The sequence below is a fragment of the Eretmochelys imbricata genome, chromosome 9, assembly GCF_965152235.1.
Source record: "Eretmochelys imbricata isolate rEreImb1 chromosome 9, rEreImb1.hap1, whole genome shotgun sequence".
Classification (NCBI taxonomy): domain Eukaryota; kingdom Metazoa; phylum Chordata; order Testudines; family Cheloniidae; genus Eretmochelys; species Eretmochelys imbricata.
The window spans coordinates 55,970,870-55,986,048 of NC_135580.1; the positions used below are offsets into that span (position 1 = coordinate 55,970,870).

Consider the following 15,179-nt stretch of genomic DNA (forward strand, 5'->3'; position numbering starts at 1 on the left):
TATAGCATACGTTTTTTGCATGGGTGTGCCAGTAGAGCTTGGCTGTTGAAGGGAGCTTCCAAGTCCCTGATTGGTTGTAATATCTGCTTTGATGGTGTAGTTTCCTGTTTGTGGTACTACTGTAAGCAGGATCATGAGCCCCTCCAGGCTGCTGTGCTCATGCTGAAAGGACCAACATGGCAGAGGGCAAGAAGGAGGAGGAATAGGAAGCCTTGATCCCAGGAATCCAGGGGCCTGCAAGTCAGTGTGCAGCAGGGAGCATGAAGCTGTTGTGCTGGACGGCAGGTGTGAACAGAGCGGGCATGGATGCACCAGTCCAGCCCTTGGCACTCAGCACATGCCTGCATGCCTGCTGTCTTAAAAGAGGGCAGGGTGTGAAAGGGGGAGAGCATAGGAAGAGAATGGGCCTGGCTGAGGAGACCAGGACTTAACTTTAGCTCGGTGCTTGCCTCTCTGGCCTTGCTGTCGCTGCTAGGCAGGAGCACCAGGGTGCCCAGCAGCACTCTCACTGATGCAGGTTCAGGTTCCACTGTACTCTCAAGTCCTTCCCATCCCTTTTTCTTCATCCTTCACCTGAATGCTGCCAGATAAAGTCCTGAGAGGGGGTGTAGGTTGATTCTGTAGCATGCTGCCTCTCTCAAACTCCTGATTTGGGTAAGATGGCAGCCCAAGCAGATCTGGAGTTCTGCAGCTGGCAACAAGTTGGAACGCTTTATCCCTCTCCTCATACATCTCATCTGCCCTTACCCCCTCTCCCCCCCGCCCAGTCACCTCCCCGCTCTTGCACTGTCAGTTCCACACTACCCTGATCACATCTTGGTCATTCATCAATAAAGCGAAAACTCTGAATATCTATGTGCAGATCCACCTGACACTGCTAATAATCAATTCTCAATGGAGCATGGCTCCCTGGGTATGGCATGGTTCATTTTTCCCCCGTAGGGTGCTGCAGCTGGTCTGGCGCTCACCAATATTTCATCGGGTACAACGGACATGAGGGAAATGAGAGCGGTGGCCCCACTTCAGCCTCCTGCTTGAGTTTGGGAGAGGACAGTGGCATGAGCAAGGCCTGAAATGATCTCTTTGTACTTGTGTCTGCAGCTGCACTAGGAGCAGCTCACAGCTTGTTCTTGTGGCAGTGCTGGAGGGCATCTTTCAGGGCATGCAGGACTCGGTCCGCATTGAATTTGGTGGAGTTATAGCCCATGAGTCCTATTCGAAGAACCTGAAATTGAGAGAAAAGGAAACTCAATAGAGAGTAGTAAATATTAATGAGATCAAATTGGTTTTCCAGGATCAGCCCAGTGACATGTCGGATTGCATGACTGCAGGAGATGCAAGGCTCACGGGGGAGGTGAGAACCATACCAGTGACTTCCTACACACATACCATATAATAGGCCAGATTCTCCAGTGCCCTGCACCATGTACTGTCACTTATGCCTGGGCAAAGTGAATGCAAAGGAGGTGTAAAAAGGTAGCAGATCAGAATGGTGTCAAGCTCCCAGCACAGCCATGCTGCAGTAGTGTACGCTGTAGAAGGTGCACAACAATGGGGGAATCAGACCACATAGATGTAATTGTTTTTGTTATCATTAATTGAAGCAAATACAAGTAAAATGAAAACACAAGAAATCTTCAGCTTCTTTGGTGGCACCTGCTTTAGTTCTGCTGGCCAGTATGCCAAAGGTAAAATATACTAGGGAGCAAATTTGTGGCTGAGTTGCAACTAGGGTGACCACCTACAGTTAGAGATAATAAATTACATGATATGAAACACTAAAACAAAGCTTATTTGTAAGGGGCCACCCCTCCCAATGCTTTATTCATCCCTTTGTATCATGTTATATTATTCCTTATGACTACTGGAGAAAAAAGAAAAGGAGTACTTGTGGCACCTTAGACACTAACCAATTTATTTGAGCATAAGCTTTCGTGAGCTACAGCTCACTACATCGGATGCATCACGAAAGCTTATGCTCAAATAAATTGGTTAGTCTCTAAGGTGCCACAAGTACTCCTTTTCTTTTTGCAAATACAGATTAACATGGCTGTTACTGGAGAAAAGTACCTCATATATTGACATGGGTTGATCCAATTCCAATTGAAAGCAATGGGAGTCTTTCTATTGACTTCAGTAGGAGTTGGATCGTGCCTCCAATAAGGAATAGCTCTTAAAATAAGGAATCAGTGGTCAACCTAGGTTCTCCTAGCCAAGGCCCTGCAAGAATAGCTTTGCTTTTAAACTCATCCCTGTAAGTCTGTAAGCTTCTCACAGGTGTTATGCCCAACCCAGAACAAGGTATACTCTCTACTGAGTCTTGGAAAAAGTGCTCAAAGTACTAGACCTAAAGCCAGCATAAATATCATGCTGTTATTGAAACTTCCCTCGCCTCTAATAAATGATTGTATTTGAACTTTTTCATTTTCCCTAGTCTCTTCCAGTTTAGGGTAATGATTGGTTAGTAACAAGCCTATGGAAAAAGACTCTTCAGTGCAGCTCTGTCTTAGGTATCCTCTTTTAATTTGCATTCATTAACACAAACAAGGAAAATATGGAAAGAACAAAGGCTAGCTTTTCCTCTCCTCTGAAATTTGCTTATACAAATTTGTCTACAAGCAATTCCATTCTCTCTTGGAAAGACCTACAAATGCTGCACCTTCTACCACACAAATAGTGTTGTGTGTTGCGGGGGGGAGGAGGTTGTTTGTTATTGCACCCCCTAATTAAACAGACTTCTTTGTTAGAATTCCCTCACAGAACGACTGGCCCCTTTAAAAGGAAATGGGTCCAAGTTCACCTGTGTCTAGTTAGTTGCCTGATAGAGGGCACCTGACCTCTATAGAGACCCAGGCATCAGTTGAGAAAGGGGAGTAGGAAGCAGCAGCAGGAAGGTAGAGAAGAGCAACTTGGCCAGCCCTGGGGACCATGAGGGAAACAGAGGCAGGACTCATCTGTATCGCTGTGGTTGGCTACAGAAGGGTGGTAAACCCTGCTACAGGTTCCCAATAGTCACTGCTTATTTCGCAAGTGGTTGTAAGAACACAGCATGCCAGGCCTTATCTTGAGAGCTTTTTCTCCAAGTTTGCTTGTGGCTGGATCTCAATGCATGAAGCCCTGAGGCAGTGGTTTGTATCAGTCTTGGGCTGCATTCCGTAGGGAAGGCTCCTCCCCAGCACTACACATAAGTCTATCTAGACGCCTCGAGAGATCTGCAACCTTGGCACCAGGCAGGCAAGTCACCATACGGTTCTCCCGGTCATCACAAACCCAGCTCTCTATGTTTCTAATGATCGAATCTCCCATTACTAACACCTGCCTTTTCCTAATGACTAGAGTTCCCTCCCCCGGAGAGGTAACCTCAGTGCGAGAGGATACCCCAACATCATCTGGAAGGAGGGTCCCAACTATGGGAAGGAGTACTTGTGGCACCTTAGAGACTAACCAATTTATTTGAGCATAAGCTTTCGTGAACTACAGCTCACTTCATCGGATGCATCCGATGAAGTGAGCTGTAGCTCATGAAAGCTTATGCTCAAATAAATTGGTTAGTCTCTAAGGTGCCACAAGTACTCCTTTTCTTTTTGTGAATACAGACTAACACGGCTGCTACTCTGAAACCTGTAACTATGGGAAGGTTTCCCTCTGTTCCCGTTGACTGCTCTCCTTCTCTGGGCTTTTCATCCTCCTTAACAGTGCAGGGGCTGTCTGACCGGAGGTGGGACAAATCTACAGTGTCCCAGAAAGCCTTATCAGCATACCTCTCTGCCTCCCTTAGCTCCTCCAGTTCTGCCACCCTGGCCTCCAAAGCCCATACACGGTCTCTGAGGGCCAGGAGCTCCTTGCACCAAATGCACATATACGCCACTCGCCCACAGGGCAGGTAATCATACATGCTACACTTAGTGCAATAAACAGGATAGTCCCCATTCTGCTGCTGGGCTTCTGCCTGCATTTTCTCCTACAGCTACCAAGGTTAATGACAGGGTTTTTATTTAAATCAAGAAGTTCTGATTATAGGTTAGTTTTGATTATAGATTATAGTTTAGTTTAAAGGTTTTAAAGAATGGCAAGTGTACTTTGTCCCCTTTCCAAACTTCCTCTCGAAACTCCCTGTTAGCAGTCCTTGGTCGCTTGCTCACTGTTTTATAAAGCCCTGGCCTTCTTGATAGCCCTGCCCCCGACTAAGGCTCAGCCAATGAACAGAGGCTTCGAGATTTCAAACCTTGTTTAGAAGCTCACAGCTTCCAACTGCTGGCCCCATAGCACATGGTCCTTCAAACAAACAAACAGACAGACAGACAGACAGACAAACACAAGTTCAGCACACAGCAAGTAACCCCCAAACACACACTACAGACAGCCACTTACCCCAAGGGTCCAGTATTTGCTCCTCCTTCACCTGGAGAACTCCCTCTCAAAACTCCCTGTTAGCAGTCCCTGTTCGCAAAGTACCTGACTGGCCACAGAGACTTGCAGAGTTCAACCCTGGTTGGCAGCTTGGACCTACCTTCCCCGCCGATGGTCCCAGGCCCCCTGAGATCTCTATTGCATGTTTATTCATAATAAACGTTGTGACCTCCTTCCAGTCATATCCCTCAGGTAGGACAAAGGTGGTGATTGTAGGGAGCCGCACCTCCTGAAAAACAGAGACATGGTGTCAGATGTGGTGCAGGAGGTCTCCTCTGGGCGTGTGCAAACAGTCCTCTTCCCCCTCCTCCCTATTCCTTCTGCACCTTGCTGCAAACCTTGCAGTCTGGAACAAAGATTCCTTTCTATGGGGAAGATCCTGCTTTTCCATCCTTGGTTGGCTGGGAATCTCCCAGCGTGTGAAACCTCCTGAGAAATTTAGAGCTGGGCGAGATCCCCAACTGTTAGCAATCAGCATAACTCTGCCAAAGTCAGTGGAGCTACACTGATTTACATGAGCCAAGAATCTGGCCTCATCTGTCCCAAACTATCCCCTTAACTCTCTCTTTCTCTCTAGCCCAGCCGGATGACACTTCGTCCACAGTGTCACTCTACCAACACCAGTGAGATCCAGCAGGTCTATACGGTGTCCAGTAATATCAGCCCAAGTCCTACCTGTTCCTTCACAAAGAGTTGGAGACCCAGCTGCTGCAGCCCTGCACACAGGTAGAGACTGTTCTCCTTGTGAAGCTTCCAGGAGTTCTCCAGCCCCTGGGCCAATGGGGAGAAGAGCAGAGCCATTAGCTAGGAGGTTACTGTCCTAGGGCCAGGCATGTAACAGGCAGACACAAATCCTGGGTCAGATAGGTTGATTTCACGTTTCATCTTGATGGGGAGAAGAAGGCTCAGGTGATCCTTTATGGGACCGCTCACCTCCCAAGCACCAGTTCCCATCTAGTCCAGGTCTGGAACGACCACAATTTGTTACCCTTTGATGGCTGCTCGATGGCCACACAAACCGAGCCCAGTCCTCGGCAGTGTCTCCACCACAGAAAGCAGCTCCCCCAAGATTGGCCTCCTGCCTGGCAGGCTCAGCAAGAGGCCAGGACTGAATGGCAGTGGAGACTGGACTGGACTATTGCCTCTCCAGGAGATCCCTCCTGGTCAGGGTCTAGGCAAACACTTTGATGTTTGCGTGGCAGCTGCCCATACAGTCGTTAAATAAAAGACTTCAATCTCCAGGGCTGTCCAACTGGTTTCTTCCATAAGCACCAAGCACAGATTTTTAAAGGTATTTAGGTGCCTACAGAGGCAGACAGGCATCTAGCTCCATTTGAAAATCCCACCTGGCCTCTGTTTGATTTTAAGCACCTAAATACTTTAAAAAATAGCAGTGTTGTCTTCAACTACATTTCTAAATAGCAATCCCAGCAACCAGCTCGGTGATGATAGTCCCAGTCTTGTTTTCCCACTAATGTTCCTTCTCTTTGCCTTTCTCCACCCTGCCTGGCCCGAGTGCCTCCTGCCATTGCTCACCTGTTCTGCAAGGATTGCCAAGCCCTCCCTCAGGCTGAAGAAGCTATTGATCGGTGCAGTATGATGGTATCTGTAATATACATGCGACATGCTGGAGAAGGGCTCATGACCACAATGACTAAATACATTATTGGATCAAATCAATACATTACAATCAATACTGAACCCTAGACAAATCCTGGAGGCTAAGCCACCAAAACCATACTTCAGCCTGACCTCCTCTTTCTATCCCACCATAGCAGGGGAAAAGGAAATGAATGAGGTTACTACACTGACATCAGAGATTGGAACTTCATGAAGACTAAGCAGGAGCACTGGATCTGCTGACGCCAAGGATGTGGATAGCAGGATGCTGTAAGTTGGTGCTATGTGAGTACTGTATTCTCTGATTCACCTCTCCTCTTCTAGTGAGGTGAGAGGGATGGGGCATTAATTAGTTTTGGGGGAAGAATGAGGATTAGCTCAGGGTTAGGGTGAGGGTGGACACAAGGGGCTTCGGGTCAGGTTGAAGTTTAGATGAGAAGTAGGTATGTTGTGAGGTCTGAATGGATGTCAAGTATGGGGCTGGGGTGAGTGCTGGGTTCAGATGTGATTTGGGTGGGATTTCAATCTGGACTGAAGTGGAAATGCTTTGTGATTTGGATGAAAGTCCATCTGGACTCAGGTCGTGGTGTGCTAAATCCCTGGTCAGAGAGCTGCTTCCTGGACACCCCAAAGCTCGCCCCTCACATTCTTGGCTTGTCGTCACAGCCCCAGTAATTGGCCAGCCAGCCCATGTCCAGGAAGAAGGAAGGTGGCTTCGTCCTCCTGCTGAAAATCTTCTTCCTGACAACATGGATATGACAAAGCTGAGTAAACGATCCTAGGAGCTCTGCCCTCCAGCCAGAACCTTTACTTAGTTTTCCTACTACATGCACCACATAGACACACTCCTGGCCCCTCTGTGCCTCATTTTCCCCACCTGTAAAATGGGGATAACGATATTGCCCTCCTGTAAGGCACTTTGAGATCAGGCAAGGGAAGCACTAGATACGAGGTAGGTGTGGTTATTGTTAACTAGTTGAGCTTACTCCCACTGACTAGGGAAGGGAGGGGTTGCTTGGGTGGCACTCAGACGTGACACTGACAGAGGAACTGCTGGGACCGAAATCGATACAACAGATTAGATAATGGTGAGGTGGAAAGGAATCCCGCTGAGTGCCCCATGGGGGAGAAGGCAGCCACTGCACCAGTCAGAACCAACCCAATGAGATAGTGACAGTGCCTGGCTTCCTGCAGCTTGAACTGGCTGTGGGTGCAGAGGGCTCCTGTGTGCTGGGGAGGTTCTGAGAGGCCGGGGCTTCAGGGGTAATGCCTGCACCTCAGGCTTAACTGGAAGTTGTCAGGCCTGGTCAGCGGTTGCTTTTACTCCCCTCTGCGTATGATGTAGGGCCCAAGCTTGCCACCCTTCCTCCCACAGCGCAGCGCGGACTCATGGGAGGGGTCCCCTAGATTCCAGTGGCACTGCCCTCAGGAGTGATAGCCCTGCTGCTTGAGGGCTGAGCGATCACCCAGCTGTACACCTAGGAATCAATGGTCTCAGTCACTGGGAGCGGGGATATTTCTGGGTGCTTGAACACCTTGGGCTGGACTTGCCCATGTGTAACAGAGGGTTGCATGTGGGCCACCTTTTCCCTCTTTCAGGGACATTGTTCAACCTGTGTAGGTGCTTCTACACATCTGTGGACCTTAGTCACCTGCTGCTTAGCCTGCCCTAATGTTGTGTACATGAGCACCTCTACCTGGCCCTGTGCTTTCACCAATGTGTTTCACAATCCACAGGGATGGCAGCGTTGTCCTCACCTGGCTCGCTCACTGAAGGAGATAGGGGCACTGCCAGGGGGAGCATTCAAGACTTTTTGAGATCCCGAGTACAAGATGTCAATACCTGTGTTAAATGGAAAAGTAGTGTGTTAGAAACCCAGCCATTTAAGATTGATTGTGGAGGAAAGGCAGCAACACCATCCTTCCAGTCCTGACTAGCAACTAGCTTTCCGTTAGGAGTCCAGTTCTGCACCCAGGGCCAGATTAACTCTCCTGTGGGCCTGGGGCTATTAGATTTTGTGGGGCGCTGTATACGAGTCTTTTTCCTAGTTTAAAACAAAAGGATCACAATTATGGCATCAAAGCTATTAACGCTGTACTAAACTTGCCTTTTAATTAACATAAAGCCATTCTGTGGTTACATTTCAGTCTTAAAACATGTAGAATATAGTTAAGTTAATTCAAAATAGCCTACTTCTTACCTTAGAACAGCTGTTATATTTCTTTCTGGTCTTCAGAGCTGAGAAATCCTTGATGATGTCACTGAAATCTAGTTGACAAAGCAAGTCATACTCTATTGACATTAGAGTCAAATTATTCAGTTTCATCAGCTTGTTTTTTATTAGCGCCAGTTTTGAAAACGATCATTCTCCTCCAGTGTTAATTACTGGCAGTGTCAAAAAAATCCATAAGGCAATGTCTACATTGAGAAACACAGACTGCAGACGAAAAGTAGTGTCTTTACTGTTTTGTTTTTCTCGTGTTTTGTGAACTCCCTAAATTGAACCACTTCATCTGCAAAATCCTCTTGTAAGTTGTACTATATTTGTTTTGTAGTTTAACAGCTGAATCATGTTCTGATGCAGAAAGTAGATGAAGATTGTTCATAAATCCGAAGTAGCCGCATATCTCTTTGTATGCCTCATACCTGCAATGCAGCTCTGCAACAGGTTTATCAATAACAATGTTGAAAACCTCCACACCAAATTTCTCTAGGCCTGACAACTTACTGTCTGGCTCCACAGACTCGTCCTGTTGTTTTTTACGCTTCAGTTCACAGTGCTTTTCTGATTTATACTGTTGAGAAACTCGAGGTGTCATTTGTTTAGTGGTAGTTTCAAAGCTGTCAAACTGAACTCATAGACCAGCCACAAAATCCTTTAAAGAGCCCACCAACTTTACAGCATTAGGCAAGTCAAGGTCAACAACCTGAAGTGCAGCGCTTGTTGCTTGAAATCTCTGCGGAACTGTGTTCCAGAGGTTGCAAAGAAAAACAATTTCCAGCTTGTCCATTTTCATGACCAGTGATCGAGCATCATTGCACATATTTGGGTTCTGATTTGGATCATCAGCTAGTTTTTGGAGAGATTCCTGAATATTTTCATAATTCAGTCGTAGTGCTTTTGTAGCCTGGGAATGTGTGGACCACCTTGTATCTGAAAGAGCTTTCAGCATCTCGATTTGCTTATTGTCATTTGGCTCTAATCCTGCCGTAACAATTTGCCAGCGAATGGTTGATTTCGAGCAGAAATGAAAAAGTGACTGGACAAAGGAAAAAAACATGTTTGCCTCCAAGCAGCTGTTTACGCTCCTAACCCAACTAAAATGAGAGTGTGAGCTGCACAAGGTACCCATTCTACTAAAGGGTTTATCTCCCAAATTCGTGATTGCAGACCTCTGTATGCCCCTGACATGCTACTAGCATTGTCATAACACTGACCTCTGCAATTTGCTATGTCAATGTCCATCTTCTGCAAAACTGTCAAAACTGAATTACAAAGTGATTCTCCAGCATGACTTGCTATTGCGAGAAATTAAAGAAAACACTCTTGAATCTGCCCCTCTTGCGACACACTGCAGACAATGAACGTACGTTGATTTACATGAGATATGTCAGGAGTGGAATCTACAATAATTGAAAAGTTCTTTGCAATCTGCAACTGACTGTTTATTTCTAAAAGCACCCTTTGTCCCATTAAAATTACAAATTCCTCACAAATCGCTGAAGAAAGGTATGAAGACCTTCCTTTATCAGCATTCCCATATTTTTTTATATGTTCATTTAGAAAAGGATCAAACTGACTCAATAATTCCAAGGTGCCCAAGTAATTCCCATTATTGGGGGATCCAACAATTTCATTGTCTCCTTTGAAAGAAAGCCCACACTCCGCCAGAAACTTAGCAACTGCAACAACCCATCTGAGAACCTCTTTCCAATAAGCATGGTCAGTTTGAAACTGTTTTTCCAGTTCCGAGTCAATTTGCCCTTTGGCTTGTGTCCAAGAAATCCTGGTAAGCATTGTATTTCTGTGACAAATGTTGTTCTCGTGCTAAACAACACAAACTGCATCGTGTTTCCAGTCATTAAAGCCACAACCACTAAATGCCCTTGTATGAGAGGATGAATCTTCAATCGACACATAAAACAAAAAACAGACCCTGTTGATGGAGAATAAAGAAGCCACTCATGAGGTACAGATTCCCCATTTTGAAGAGTACGTGTGAAGAGGGTTTTTGATAAACACCATTTCTAATGTTTGTATTGTTTTTCAGATGCTGTAAAATCACAATTTTTGTTTTGACATAGTGTTGGCCCTTTTGTGATCCAATAAGATCACACTGTTTCATTTATTGGGCCCCAGCGTGCTGCATCAGTGCTGTATGGACAAAGTTAGCTGCGTTTTTACCTTCATCACATGCAGCTATTTCACTCTCATCCAAAACTGGCTGACTGACTGTGTCTGCTGTGGCTGCTGTCGTTCGCTTGTGAGGATTTGTGATGCTTGTTGACTTATTTTCCAAATCACTAATATCTGGTGCATTTGTTGGTGGTTTACTGAAATAGCCTGTCAATTTTGGTATTTTGTTTAACAACTGTTCCTCATGAATCGTTTTTAACTTCTGCGCTTTCCTCTTTTGAGCTCTGCTATCATATTTTCTAGGTGTACCATTATCCGACATTTTTATAAAACCCCTGCACAGGCACACAGATCCAAGCAATAAGAAATGGCACATGATTTGATTTTATCGCATGATAATTATGATCAGGAAGTTGTTTTAATAAGATATATTGGTAAAATAGATTTGTTCTATCCCAAACCATAGATCATACATTTATATATATATATATATATATATTTTCATGTATATAATTATGGATTTATTTTTGTGGGGCCCCTTTAGCCCAAGGCCCTGGGTTGCAGCCCCCTAAACCCTCTGAGTTAATCTGGCCCTGTCTGCACCCTATCACTTCCTCAAAAATGCCTCATGTCTCATTACATATGGGCCAGCAGCTCCAACACACACCCTCTTGAACTTCAACCACTGACTGCAATACACCAGGACATCTCATCTCACACTGCACATACATTACCTTAGAACGACCATTCCATTGCCAGCCAGCCAAGCCAATCTGCATAATGAACAATTCACTATTCTCAACTCATTATCCATCACCCTAAGGATAGAGTGGTTTTAATATCCCATTAGTGCCTCTTAGTCACCCTGTGATCTAGTTCAAACTACTCCTGAAAGTGAATAGAAACTGCACCAGCAGATAGTATCCCTAGTGAGCCATAGTGACATGACAAACTAATCATAGGTCCATTGAGGAGAGGGCTATGGGTCAGAGTTAAGGCTCTTTGTGAACACAAACTATAAGGATTTACAGTCCTGACTACATTTTCTCCAGTTTTGGGAGGAATTTCTCTCACAATGGAGAGAGGTAAATCAGGGGGTTCCCCAAAGGTCTGTACTGAGACCAGGGCTGTTCAACATATTCATAAATTATTTGGAAAAAGGGGTAAACAGTGAGGTGGCAACATTTGCAGATAACACAAAATTACTCAATATAGTTAAGTCCAAAGCTGACTGTGAACAGTTACAAAGGGATTTCACAAAACTGGGTGACTGGGTAAATGAAATTCAATGTTGATAAATATAAAGTAATGCACATTAGAAAACATAATCCCAACATACATACTCCAGAAAAAGACCTTAGAGTCATCGTGGATAGTTCTCTAAAAACAACTGCTCAATGTGAAGCAGCAATCAAAAAAGCTAACCGAATGTTAGGAACCATTAGGCAAGAGAGAGACAATAAGACAGAAAATACCATCATGCCCCTATATTAATCTACAGTACACCCTGTCACGATTCCTCCCCCACTCTGAACTCTAGGCTACACATGTGGGGACCTGCATGAAAAACCTCCTCAGCTTATCTTTACCAGCTTAGGTCAAAACTTCCCCAAGTAACAAAATATTCCACCCTTTGTCCTTGGATTGGCCGCTACCACCACCAAACTAATACTGGTTACTGGGGAAGAGCTGTTTGGACGCGTCTTTCCCCCCAAAATACTTCCCAAAACCTTGCACCCCACTTCCTGGACAAGGTTTGGTAAAAAGCCTCACCAATTTGCCTAGGTGACTACAGACCCAGACCCTTGGATCTTAAGAACAATGAACAATCCTCCCAACACTTGCACCCCCCCTTTCCTGGGAAATGTTGGATAAAAAGCCTGACCAATTTGCATAGGTGACCACAGACCCAAACCCTTGGATCTGAGAACAATGAAAAAGCATTCAGTTTTCTTACAAGAAGACTTTTAATAAAAATAGAAGTAAATAGAAATAAAGAAATCCCCCCTGTAAAATCAGGATGGTAGATACCTTACAGGGTAATTAGATTCAAAAACATAGAGAACCCCTCTAGGCAAAACCTTAAGTTACAAAAAAGATACACAGACAGAAATAGTTATTCTATTCAGCACAGTTCTTTTCTCAGCCATTTAAAGAAATCATAATCTAACACGTACCTAGCTAGATTACTTACTAAAAGTTCTAAGACTCCATTCCTGGTCTATCCCCGGCCAAGACAGAATATAGACAGACCCACAGACCCTTTGTTTCTCTCCCTCCTCCCAGCTTCTGAAAGTATCTTGTCTCCTCATTGGTCATTTTGGTCAGGTGCCAGCGAGGTTACCTTTAGCTTCTTAACCCTTTACAGGTGAGAGGAGCTTTCCCCTGGCCAGGAGGGATTTCAAAGGGGTTTACCCTTCCCTTTATATTTATGACACACCCACATCTTGAATACCGAGTGCAGAGTTGGTCTCCCCATTGCTACAAAGATATATTAGAATTGGAAAAGGTGCAGAGACGGGCAACAAAATGACTAGGGATATGGAACAGCTTCCATATGAGGAGAGATTAAAAAGACAGGGACTGTTTAGTTTAGAAAAGAGACATCCGGGGGGTGGGGGAGAGGGAGGGATCTGGTAGAGGTTTATAAAATCATAAATGATGTGGAAAAATGAATAGGGAAGTGTTATTTACCCATTGACATGACACAGGAACCAGGGGTAATCCAATAAAATTAATAGGCAGCAGATATAAAATAAACATAAGGAAGTACTTCTTCATACAGCACAAAGTCAACCTGTGGAACTCATTGTCAGGGGATGTTGTGAAGGCCAAAGTATAAGTGGATTTAAAAAAGAATTAGATAAAGTCATGCAGGATAGGTCAATCTATGGCTACTAGCCGAGATGGTCAGGACACAACCCTATGCAATGGGTATCCCTAAGCCTCTGACTGCCAGAGGCTGTGACACGGCAAGAGGGGGTAGATCACTCGATAAATTGCTCTGTTCTGTTCATTCCCTTGGAAGCACCTGGCATTGGCCAATCTCAGAAGACAGGATACTGGGCTAGACGGACCACTTGTCCAACCCAGTATGGACACTATTATGTTCTTCTGAACAGGAAATGCAGTTACAGCCCCACCCTCTGGATCCCGAACCCTAGGCCGGAGAGCCCCACCTCTGGAACCTGAACCCTAGGCTGGAGAGCCCTACCCTCTGAACCTGAACCCTAGGCCAGGAAGCCCTACCCTTTGGAACGTTAACCCTAGCCTGTGCAGCCCGAAGTGGCGGCGAACAGCAGAGAGGCTAACAGAGGGAGTTTGCCTGGGATCTGTCTGAAAGGAGGTACGCTAAGGGCTACATTAAGGAGGCTATGTTGCTGAGTATCTGAGTGTCTGTTGTGGGGACAGTTTGACCGTGTGCTTGATTGGTTGTTTGTTTGAAAAGTGTGAATTGGGAGTGCTTTCTTCCAGGTGAGCTTTGAGTGGGCCTGACTGTTATAAAAAGCCAGTCAGCTGTGAGCCAGCTGAGTAGCAAACAGCAGAGAGGCTAACAGAGGGAGTTTGCCAGGGAGTTCACCCGGGGAGAGCCCACTGAGGCTTACATCTTGCCGGCTTCTCTGAGTAGTTACTACAACTCCTGAGGAAGCTCGTAGAAGGAAGGTAATATGGATGGGGAGCGTTCAGCTGTTGTGACCTGCACTGGATGTGCCATGTTTGTCTTTCTTCCACAGGACAGAAGCGACTTTGTCTGTACAAAGTGCAAGCTGGTCTCCATATTGGAAGAGAAGATTCAAATCTGGAAAAAGAAGTATCGACCCTGCGTTGCATAAGAGAAGCTGAAGATTTCCTGGACAGATGTCAGGATATGCTTCTACGGACACAAAGTTCTGAAGATTCAGAGCAGGCTGCGCAGCGGGGACAGGAGGACGGTGAAGAAATTTGGTAGCATGTGACCTCCAGAAGAAGAAAGGGGAGCGTCCATGTACCAGCAGCACAGATACAGGTAAGCAACTGTTTTCATGTTCTCTCCACAGGTACTAATGCGGAGAGTGGACTAGATAATACATCTGAGGGAAGGGAACAGAAGGAGACTCCGCCGATTGGAAGGCATGAGATGCACTGTCCTAGGGATGGGGGTTCCATGACCACCGGTCCCAAGAGGAGGAGGCGGGCGATGGTGGTCAGAGACTCTCTCCTCAGGGGCACTGAGTCATCTATCTGCCGCCCTGACCAGGAAAACCAAGAAGTCTGCTGCTTGCCAGGAGCTAGGATTCACGATGTGACGGAGAGACTACCGAGACTCATCAAGTCCTCGGATCGCTACCCCTTCCTACTTCTCCACGTGGGCACCAATGATACTGCCAAGAATGACCTTGAGCGGATCACTTCAGAATATGTGGCTCTGGGAAAAAGGATAAAGGAGTTTGAGGCGCAAGTGGTGTTTTCGTCCATCCTCCCCGTAGAAGAAAAAGGCCTGGGTAGAGACTGTCGAATCGTGGAAGTCAACGAATGGCTATGTAGGTGGTGTCGGAGAGAAGGCTTTGGATTTTTTGACCATGGGATGGTGTTGCAAGAAGGAGGAGTGCTAGGGAGAGACGGGCTCAACCTAACGAAGAGAGGGAAGAGCATCTTCGGAAGCAGGCTGGCTAACCTAGTGAGGAGGGCTTTAAACTAGGTTCACTGGAGGAAGGAGACCAAAGCCCTGAGATAAGTGGGGACGTGGGATACCAGGAGGAAGCATGAGCAGGAGAACGCAAAAGGGGAGGGCTCCTGCCTCATACTAAGAAA

At 46.0% G+C, this 15,179-nt stretch overlaps 1 protein-coding gene across 1 annotated transcript in view; it reads right to left on the reverse strand.

Moving 5' to 3' along the window:
• Positions 1-1,117: 1,117 nt before the first annotated feature.
• AGXT (alanine--glyoxylate aminotransferase) overlaps positions 1,118-15,179 on the reverse strand; it is a 32,261-nt gene continuing 18,199 nt past the window's right edge. The window contains exons 6-11 of the mRNA XM_077826979.1: positions 7,789-7,873; positions 6,676-6,771; positions 5,947-6,016; positions 5,086-5,181; positions 4,511-4,639; positions 1,118-1,225 (exon numbers count right to left, since the gene is read on the reverse strand). Coding sequence (XP_077683105.1) covers positions 1,118-1,225; positions 4,511-4,639; positions 5,086-5,181; positions 5,947-6,016; positions 6,676-6,771; positions 7,789-7,873 — 584 coding nt within the window. The remainder of the gene's footprint in view (positions 1,226-4,510; positions 4,640-5,085; positions 5,182-5,946; positions 6,017-6,675; positions 6,772-7,788; positions 7,874-15,179) is intronic.